This window comes from Alligator sinensis, unplaced genomic scaffold, assembly GCF_000455745.1.
Source record: "Alligator sinensis unplaced genomic scaffold, ASM45574v1 scaffold607_1, whole genome shotgun sequence".
Lineage (NCBI taxonomy): Eukaryota > Metazoa > Chordata > Crocodylia > Alligatoridae > Alligator > Alligator sinensis.
The window spans coordinates 1,855,052-1,865,958 of record NW_005841935.1 but is presented as its reverse complement, the minus strand read 5'-3'; the positions used below and the strand labels follow the sequence as shown (position 1 = coordinate 1,865,958).

General features: G+C 40.7%; 1 protein-coding gene across 3 annotated transcripts in view; it reads right to left on the bottom strand.

Moving 5' to 3' along the window:
• Positions 1-10,907, bottom strand: part of GAK (cyclin G associated kinase) — a 95,418-nt gene that overhangs the window by 69,419 nt on the left and 15,092 nt on the right. For all 3 annotated transcript variants that reach the window (XM_006019689.3, XM_025199064.1, XM_025199063.1), the window contains exons 7-10: positions 7,085-7,220; positions 6,320-6,432; positions 4,102-4,213; positions 1,717-1,840 (exon numbers count right to left, since the gene is read on the bottom strand). In XM_006019689.3, the coding sequence (XP_006019751.2) occupies positions 1,717-1,840; positions 4,102-4,213; positions 6,320-6,432; positions 7,085-7,220 (485 nt within the window). The remainder of the gene's footprint in view (positions 1-1,716; positions 1,841-4,101; positions 4,214-6,319; positions 6,433-7,084; positions 7,221-10,907) is intronic.

The following is a 10,907-nucleotide window of genomic DNA, read 5'->3' as shown; positions in this document are numbered from 1 at the left end:
GGGGGGGCAAAATAAACAAGACAGTCTGGCAATCTTCATATGGTGTAATTCTTGCCTTATTACCTCACTGGTACCTAAAGATTGGGAATTATGATACTCTGTACTTCACCTTTTTGTACTTTTGAGTTGGTCCCAGAGAAACCAGTCAAGTAAGCAGTTTGTTTACTTAACCCTGCATTAAAAAAGGTCCAGGACACCAACTCAGAAATTGGCAATTTTTCCTGATGGGACAGAAAATGAAAGTGATAATGATTAAGGAAGCTTTATCAGCTGCAGCCATGGGTCAAATTGCAGCTAGGTATGACATCTCCACCCAGACCACCCAAAGAGGGAAAAGACCATTTAATTAGAAAAAAAAAAACCTCTCTTTAAAAAGAGGTCTATACAGAGGAAAAAGGAATTCTGCTTTGCATTTGCCCTTTCAAGCTTATGAAACAAAAACAAAAAGTAAGTTTTGCCATTCCCTACAGAAATGAAAGCCAGAAGGAATCCGGAGAAACTAAATACAAGAAAATAAAATCAAATTCTGTCTGGTCTAAGAGCCACTTAATAATATATGGTACTTGGATAAGTAACCTCATATAGACATTAACAAAAGAGAGGCATTTCTGAAGCAATAGTGTTGTAACAGCTTAAAACGTGAGCATTAAACAAACGTGTGGTCTTGTCACGAAATGTGGCCAAGAAGGTAAGGGGGTGGGGAACTCAGTGAAACACAGAGTACAGAGAAAGCAGGAAACCGTTTTTCCTGGGTTGGGTAGACCACTATAAATGTAAACAAGCCTTAAAACATCTGAGTTTCAAAGATAAAGATGCACTGAAAAAAATGCAGAAAAGCAACAAAATAGAAATGGCTCTGAAAAAGGCGGGGGAAGGGGTAGGTGTTACAAAATGTCAAAATGAAACACTGCTCGACTGAACTACCAACAAGGAGGACTATTATAATGTATGGTAATTGTGTAAATGAGTAAACACTGGAGCAGGAGAGAATTTTCTGCAGAACACATGATTGGGTTGGATTGGGGAGAGAAGAGAGGGAGGATCTTTTCCTGATACTCAAGCTTCTCTTTTCTCTTATCAATCAGGATCAACATAGACTTGAAGAGTCTTCCAAGGAGTGTTGGGATTCCCCATCTTGAGAAAGACTTCCTCCAGCTTTTTCCTTTGTGGAATACTATTGCCTAGCAGTGCTCAACTTAAAAAAAAAAAAAAAAAAAAATCCTCCCACGTTGATTCCCTACCCTATTTATTCCTCTGTTCCTGCTGCTCCTTTCATTCTTGTCTCTGCTTCATAACTCCCTCATTATTCATGACATTCCTCCCAACTCTCCAAGCAACATGCCTTTGTTCATTTTATCTGTACACATGTGAAGGGGGGGGGGGGGGGGGGGGGGAGTGGGAGAAAAACAGGAAAGGGAAGACAGAGCTATGGACTATCTACCCACCATGAGACTGGCTGCACTAGAAATGACAGTGAGAGCCCTTAATATTCTAGGAAATTTATTCTAATTTCTGATACAATCACCATAATAAGCCAATACATTCTAAATGCAATACACAAAAAAATCCCATAAATGCAATAAAAAGCACTAACACTCTAGCACTTCCATCTCATGGATTTGTACCTGTTTATTACTAAATGCATCAAACAAGAGACTTTTTGTTTTCCATATTAAAACTTCATCAGCAAAGCTTTTTTTTTTTTTGCCCACTTACTTGGCCACAGATTGGATGACTTTAGAAGAAGTATCCTTGATATTAGTGAAAAATCTTTCTGTTCCACCCTTAAGAATATCAAAGAATCCTCCATATGACTGGTCACATTCTGCAACTGTCAGGCCTGAAATTATAAAGCAAAATCGTAATATCACAATTTAAAATGAAAGCCTACATTTAAGAGAACCGTGCTTCCAGATCTCTTCAAGTGACAAAGCCAAAGTGAAGTGACCACACAGCTTAAGGTGAACACACCAACAGAATCCTAGCATTCATGGGGCTGGAACAAAGCCTCCATCTTCTGGAAATTGAACTGTACAACGCAGTTTCTCTGTGTAGTGAACCAAGATGGTTTATAGACACTACAAGCCATCTCACTACTTAAGCATTTTGTATTCCTTTCTGAAAAGAAAAATTAAATCAAATGACTGGGCCCATGTACCTTTGTTGTATCAGTGTTTAAGTTGTAGTATGCCTCTTCATTTACTATCATCCCTCTAATATGCACCATACCATTTGAAAGCCTACTTCACCATCTTGTATAGTTTCTTGGAAATACCGGTTTGCACTCCAGAAAGCTAAACTTGTTACCTGGGATACTAAAAGTTTCTTTTCAACAAAATCTGCTGGTAAGCAGCTTAATACTATTTATAAAAAATAAAACTTTAAACCTGCATGAGCCAAGTGACCACAGCATTCCACTTAGAGGGCTGGAGTCATCCCAGAAACATAAGGATGTGACGAACATTATACTAATCAAACTAGTACACTAATTTGCCTTTAAGAATTTCCCCATCGCATACATTATTTTAAATTTTGTTCCCCATAAGCTGCCTACCAAATGGGTAAAAGTAACTCAGAAGAACCGAAATGCTGTAAGGAAGTATCTATTTAAGGTGAACTAAATTTTTAAGGATTCATGCTCATAAAATGCAGATCAATATTTAGCTGCAAAATACAGGTTGGGGGGGATGATGATGACAAACCAACATACACACACACACAAGGGCTGTACTCTTATAATGCAAAGTCTGATAGCATGATTTTATCCTGAACACTCATGAAAAATGTCACCCTCCCACTCAACCTGAATTTCTACCATAAATCTGTTATCTATGGACTTTGGGGGCTTTATCACAAATTTAGATTTCAAATCAACACATGGGACGAAGACTATTTACAACAAGTGAAGTTCAAATAAGCTCTTTTCCTCGTCTTATAGAATACTTTTAAAACAGAAGTTTCCATTTGAGTTTGGGTAAGATTACCCTTAACACAATCTACGTTTGTGTTTACTGTATATTCCAATTGATATTTTATTACATTTTGCTGTAACGGGTATTGTTTTTTAAAAAGCTCTGACGTTCTTTGTATACATAAACAAACTGCAATTTTATGAAAATGACTTACTCAAATTGTTTTCTTCCATACATCAGCAACTGATACTCAATGGGAATGTCTACACATGCATTAACATGCTTCAGTTAGTTAACATTAAATCTAGTACTTCCATTTTGAGGTACTAGGAAAATGAGCATTAGTCTGTCTTAATACACATTAACTAAAGAGCATGGTTTTTAAGAGACACTTAATGTACATTAGCCTATTTTAATGCACATCAACTAAAAAGCATGGGCTCCTACAGACATGTGGGGAGCCTGCTCCGACACACTAGAAATCCAGTGCGTCGGAGCACACTTGATTAAATTAAGTCTGTTGAAGCATGGAAATTGATGCTCTCCAGCAACTTTTCACGTCATGTGCATCGGCGTCCACATGCATCCCTGTGCTGAAAAAGTGGCAGTAGGGCACTTTGAAATAAACACACTTGATAAGCTTTAGTTCAAAGCACCCCACCGGCATTTTCAGTATGGGGACACTGATGTGTGTGATGTGCGGACACTTTTAATTAGTGCAGCTTGGTAATTAAAGCGCCTGGCACCACATCTCAAAGCACATGTAAAAATGCCCCATGTTTTTAGTGATGCTTTAATGTGCAGTGAAATAGACTAATGCACATTAAAGCACACATGTAGATGCGCCCAAATGTCAACTACTGCATAAAAACTGACAAACTAAGTCAAGCCTTCTCTTACCCAACAAGAATTTAGGAGAAAATTCATAGTCAGCTTTTAAAAAAGTCTAAAAAAGGAATAAATTCAGAAAATTACACTCTTCACAAGCAATATTCAAACCTGCTAGAAACTTAGGCTAAGTTAATTCTTTTAATTTTTATGAAGCAAGATATTTAACAGCAGATCACTCAGAGGTTCACATGTCTGCTAAAGACTATTTCATGCTTCACCAACTCAAAGTTTGTTTTCACATGCAACACACAGTATGCATTTTAGGGCATCTGAAAGAGGCGGCCACTCTAGTACATACCTGCATTGTACACATTATTGAGTTGTCCTGCAGGTTTAGAGTTCTGCAACACTGAGTTTGTAGACAGTCGAGGTTGAGCATTGTTTCCATAGCCTCCATTTTGCTCTAAGAGCTGCAGAGATTCATATCCATTAGAATTTTTTTGAACTTTTACATACAAACTGCATTATTTAAGAACACTTTTGCAAAATGGTAGCTGAATATTGTTCATCAGAGTCCAATGTTGCCATTTAAAACTACTAAAAGAAATTGGAGATACATTCTTTGCATCACAAAGAAGAGAAGCAATATTCTATGACTTTTGAATTATGACACTGTCTATTTGTCACTTTTCAGGTACATCCTGTTATTATTCACATAGTTCCAGGTATATCCTGTTGCTCCTCGTAGTTCTATTAGCAAGACAACTTTTTTTTTTCCTGCAGAAACATATTGCCCACATTCCATATGCTACTACATTAGGCACTTGTCAAGATCTCCAAAATGTCTCCAACAATGACTTCATTTTTTTTAAGCTGTCCATTACAGCTTACGTAAGCTGTAAACTGTCCGTTCAGAAAAATTCCTTTAACTTGTAGGTAGGCAAGCAAGTGACCCAGCCATCTAGCAAGATCCTGATGACAGCAAGAGTTCCAGCAAAAAATTTGAGAAATAAAAGGCAATGTATCAGGATACAGAAAAACATAAATTTGGGGAGGCTTTAAAATGGGGAGGAACAGTTGCTCCTCACGGCAACAGTAATAAATCAAATTTTAATCTAAATTAAGTTATTTTATGTTAGAGCAGGCATGAATGAAATTCATGCAGAATATAAAAGGAAGACCAAGGTTGGAAACAGACATCATCTTTGGAGCACAAATCAACTGTGCCAGAACCGTGAGGGGAAAATGGTCCACTTGCAGGTACACCCCTCCTCCCTCACCCCCTCAGTCACAGTATAGGGGTAACCCCCCCCCCTTCAGAGGTTACCCCAGTGCATATCTGCAAGAACAGAGAGGTGACCTCCCATAGGGATTTCCCCTTCCGTGTTCAAAGACCATATTCCAACCTAGAGTGCAGCAGCATAATATATATATTAGGGGATTCCATCTGCAAAGGATTGCTGGGGCACAACAACAAGAAACACTGCCAATGTAAGTTTCCACCTGCCCATTTATAGACAAACGTCCCTGGAATCACCTGCAGGGGATTCCCATGGTGTGCATATCATGCTTATGCACCTGGGGACATTGCCCAACAGGATTGGGCTCCTGAAGCCCCAGGAGTTTCCACAATAAACACAGGTCAGCCACAAAAAGGCAGTACAAATTATGGACTAGTGTCATGGCAAGGGCCAAAACATCTGTTCACTTAAGTTTTGTGGCACAATTTTTATGGTAGCACAAAGGTGACACATGTTTGCAGCCTAAGTTGTATAAATGAGGGGTGGCTAACCTTCAGCACAGGCAGCCTTAGTGTTTGGCTCACTAGACTAGGAAAGGACAGGAACAGATAGGGCAGACAGCACAGGAGCGAAACTGGGTAGGGAACACAGGAAAAGCAGCACAGAGCAGCAGATCAGGCAGTGGAGGGGGATTAGAGTGGTACATCTGCCAAAAAGACTGGCTGTAAATTATGCTTGTGCTAAATCTTACAGGCAGAGAAAATTCAACAATCCAGGGGGTGCCAAGTCGTACCAATTTCACTTAAAGTGCAAAATTAAGGGGATTTGTTAAAACTTGCTCCTCATTCATTTATGCTGAACTGAAGTAAGATCATCTTTTTGCACCAATTTAAGACACTAAAACAAGCAAGGTTTGCAATAGGGGTCTTAAATATTCTGTTATATACCATCAGAGGTTTGCATAGACAGAAACTCAATTCATACCCACACACTACGTTTCCCTCCTCAACTCAAAATCAGAGTCAATCGAATGTGTCAAACTGAACGTGTTGCTACTGAAAAAGTGATTTGAAATTAAGCAGCTTCTGAGAGTCTGATAACAAGGAAAAACCACTATCAGTTTACTTTTAACATATTTGAATGCTGAGGCTGAGATTTTCAAGGAGTGTCAGTGGGTTTTACATCCAAACCCTACTGAATCTCCAACTGTACTTAACACACCTAAAATTCCTAAAGTTGACAAGCGTCAGCAAACTGCTTTGAAAACTGTTTTTAAGCCTTCATTGATCTAAACAGGGGAAAAAAAGTGTGCGTCTCCCAATGGTACCCACTTACCTCTGTAATTGGAGATTTTGGATTTACATTCCTAGCAGCTGCTATTTCCTGCAATTGATTCACTAGCTCAGTGATTGACAACCTCTCCTCTGGATTTACCTTCAAAGCTGAACCTACACAACAACAGCAACAATTTAGGCTTTCTAAGTACCAAAAAGGTATGTTGTATCAACTGCCAAGACCTGTACCATAGAGGTCTTAAGTTCAGCATGATCTATTACACAGGGAACCTGTGGGGAAATCCAGTCTATGCCCAACTGTCATTCTCCTAAGAAATTCCTGTGTACAATGGAGAAATTATTTTAAAAAAATGGAGGAAAACAAGAAAATAAGGTCCTTTGAACTGAACATAAAGTCTTATCAGAATTGTGACCATTAATCACATATTGAAATTTTAAACAGAAGTTTAAAAAAAAAAATTTAAGGAACTTGAATGAAAATGCTAAGCGTTTCTAGTCAATTCATCCACATCTTAAATCATATTAATTGATGGCACTGGAAGCTGCTCTTCTCCCAAGATTCCAATGGCCAATTCCTAATATATAAATAAAAAAAAAAAAACCACCAACAAGTTTTAGACTCAGATGAAAACAATTCAAATAGTTAAAAAAATTTCAAACACAATCATATGATTTATGAAGCCCACCTACATTGAACAGGGAAGTCCTTACTGCTTTATTTCCAGATGCCTAAGTTTTCTGAACAAGATACAAGTGCCCACAAAACCATTCAAAATGAAGTTAAAATTTTTTTTAAAAGACTTACAAATGAGATCATGGAACACAGTGTATCGAGTGTCAGTCTGAGGAATGGAGTATTTTCCATTGACTATGCGAAGCTTGGCTCCGTCTTCAAATGGATGCTGCCTAAAGCACAACAAGTACAGGATACAGCCCAAGGCCTACAGCAAGAAAACAAAAAATGGTTCATTCAGGCACTGAAGACTTAGCTGAATTTTAAACATGAAGCTGATTAGATGATAGGCAGAGTTGTTACAAAGCTAAAATGACTTCTTTCAACTGTAGATTGCTTTGTCTTGGAACCTTAAAAATAACCCCAGGGCTTTAGATATAAAAGATGCATAACTCCCCGTTTTGTAAAATATTTAAATTTTCCAGGTTCTCTATAAGATAGAAGCTTATCAGCAACCAGCTGAGCTAGCATACAAACAAAAAGTGTTTAAAAGATTTTAGCAGCATACGTGTTGTGAGGTATAATGTGGGGTTCCCTAGGAGTCTGCCCTGGGTCCAGTATTGTTTAACTTCGTCATCAATGATTTAGATGAGATAAAGTGGATGACACCAAGTTGGGTGGAATTGCAAACACTATGGAGGGCAAAGCTAGGATCCAGAATGACCTGGATACACTGGAGAAAGTCTGCAATAGGTTAGATGAAATTCAAGGATAAGTGCAAAGTCCTACACTTGGGACAGAATAATTATATGCACATGCATAAATACAGAGGAAACAACTGGCTAGGCTACGGTATTACAGTGAAGGACTTCTGTGTTACAATGGACCATAAACTGAATAAGCCAACAGCATGCTCTTCTTGCACGATTTACAAGGACAGGCTGAAAGAACAAGGGATCTTCAGTAACTTCGAGACAAGATGGCCAGGGGGAATTTACTAAGTCTTTAAATACCTGAAGGGTGATTAGAGAGAGAGAGACACCTGTGTCAATAAGGGGCAGGACTAGGGAAAATGGCCTCAAGCTGCAGGAAATGAAGTTTAGATTGGAGATTAGGAGGAAATTTCTGACGAAGCATTTGGAAAAGGCTACTTGGAGAATCTACACCCCTGGATATTTTCAAGACCAGGTTGGACAGACACAAAAGACCCTGCTGGAGTGGCTCCAGGAGCAGCTGACACCAGCTGCCTGCACCAGGGCATGGCGCAGCCCAGGAGCTGGGGTGAGTGGGGACAGGCAGAGCACAGTGCAGCCCAGCGGCTGCAGGCAGCCGGGGCTGGAGTGAGTGCGGCCACAGCCCTTTCCCCTCCCCCCACAGACCTACTGCATAATAGTGAAATTACCTCGCATATAACGAATTATGGATCTAAATATGCTCATTTCATAAGAGCAAATTCACATATAAAGAACTCTCATAAAATTGAGAGAAACCTGTACCTTGCGAGGTCCCTGCCCGCCCTACTTTCTTATTGTTCTATGACTGCTTTTTCAGTTTAAGCTGTGCTAGAATTTTTCCTCCCAATTAAAGCCTCCAAGCTTTAAATTTTAGAATTTCCTAGTGGCTGAATTTCTTCACAGCAAAGCCTCAGCTATACAAGGATTTACTTTATTGCAATAATGGTACTGATGTTATGATTAAAGACACTATTTTGAAGACATCAAAAAGCAGTCCCAGCAAATTTTATCCAGTGTTGAATATTGTCATCTATTACTTCTTGGGAAAAGTAGCTACCCAGGTAGGGGAAATGCTCAACGTTCTCCAAAAGTTGCCTTCTAACTTGTGTGTGGAGGAACAGCTAGTTGGTTTGGGATGGATGGGTAAAGAATCTTAGTTTTCATGAAGTTGACAATGAGTTGAACCATTTCATACACTTCAACAAAGCAACCAAGAATGACACTGAACTCTTCAACTAAGTGGGTACATATGACAAGTGTCAGCATACTGAAGATCAGTAATGGGAGGTGTTGGTTATCTTGGTTTTGGAAAGTAACTAGTTGATGTTAAAGAGATTCCCATCCATGTGATACTGGATGCTGACTCCAGAAGTTTATCAGCAATGAGAGTTACAATAGCTCTGGCATAGATGGAAACCACTGTTGATGCAATCATACATCCTTGCTTTACTCCAGTTCTGAAAGTGAACGGGTCTATTTCCAAGGCATTGCTTAGGACTGTTGCAGTCATGTTGCTGTGAACAAGTCTGATAACAGTAACAAATTTTGGCAGATATCCAAATTTCATTATATACATTAGAGAAAATTAATCTAGTGTAGCTTTTAAAGCAAATTAGTCTGCATTAAATTCTTGTGCAGATATTTTGTTTTAGAATTGAAATGACCCAATTTTGGAAATGCATTAAGCCAAACTGAATTAAATCCTACTTGAATGCAGAGCATATGGACACAGTGACTCCTTTAAATTTACTTCTTTAATTCTGATCAACTCTTGAGTGTTGCCAGCCAGGCAGGCCTCCGTCTCAACTAGGATTCAAGACCAGTTCTGATAAAGCCTGTGTTTAGGCACTTAAGGCACAAAGGTAGTTTCATCCTTCATAAGTCAGCTACATCATGCTGACCTACAAAGGAGAATGTAACATGCAGAATTCTGAAATGTCATCCCACATTAGAATTGGAGTGCTGTTGTGGCCATGATGTCATGCAGTGTCCATGCAAGACATTGAACCTAGGGCAGAAGAACTTTTTCCTCACAGAGTGCTTACAGCATCACAACTCTGACTGCGTTAGCCTCAGGCAAACTTCCTGGTAGACTCCTAGAAGTTGGTTTTAGATAAACTTCAACTGTTCAACATATATTTACTTCTGAGACCACCTGAGACCTCCAGGCCTCCACCATCCACTAGGCAGCCACAGTTGGACCAGAGGACAGTCAAGCTAAAGAGAAGCAGGTAAGGCATTGTGGTATATTCTCAACCCTCAATTCACTTCACTCCCCCCCGACCCTCCTGCGTAAGTGGAGGGAGAAAATATTATTGGGGGGGGCAGGACTGAGCACATGTGCACAACCCCCCTCCTTTCCCCCCAGGCAGGTAAGTCTGTTGAGGTGGAAGGGGTGGGGGGCATGGGATGCTTGGAGCCCGAGTGGCTAAGTCCAGGGGTGTGAATACCTCCTTGATGTGAGCGCAGGGTGTAGGTGGGATGCTGCTGCAGGCTGGGCTCTGTGTCTTGCTGCCTTCAGAGTGGTGCAATGCTATGTGCCTGCCACCGCTGGGCAGGAAGGGGATGTGGTGCAGTCAGCCCGTGGAAAGCACATGGCATCGCACTGCTCCTGGGACACTGGGGCAGAGCCAGGCCCCCAGCGGCAGCCGGCCTCCACCCTGCACACAGATCCAGGGGGCACACGTTCCTCTAGGCCTCCACCTGCACAGTGGTGGGAGCCCACCCCCTCCATGCCCCTGGATAAGCTGCCCAGACTCTGAGCATCCCACAACCCAACTTGAGGCCTCATTCACCGCAGAGGCCTCAATCTGGCCGCCCCCCCCACCCCAAGGCATGCTCTATATGCTACTGGGCTGCTGCAGGCTACAGCTACATGTCTGCATCTGTGCACACCCCTCCCCCCACCACTGCAGCTGCCTGGAGCCTGCACCCAAGCTGCCTAGCATCCCCTGCTGGCCCACATTTAAGGGGACTAAGCCCTATTAGCCTCAGCCTTCTGCCGCATACGCCCCCCTGCCATTCCAACATGTTGGTAAGGTCATTATTTCATCAGAATTTAGGGAAACAGTCGGGGTCTATAAACGGGTAGATTAAAATCGAGAAGAGTCTATACAATACAATTAAGATTCCAAGTTTGAGGAAGCCTATCACTTAGAAAGTTTAAGCACTGAACTGGAGGTTTTATTGTCAGGTTTTCTAAATATTTTGCAGTGTCTTTA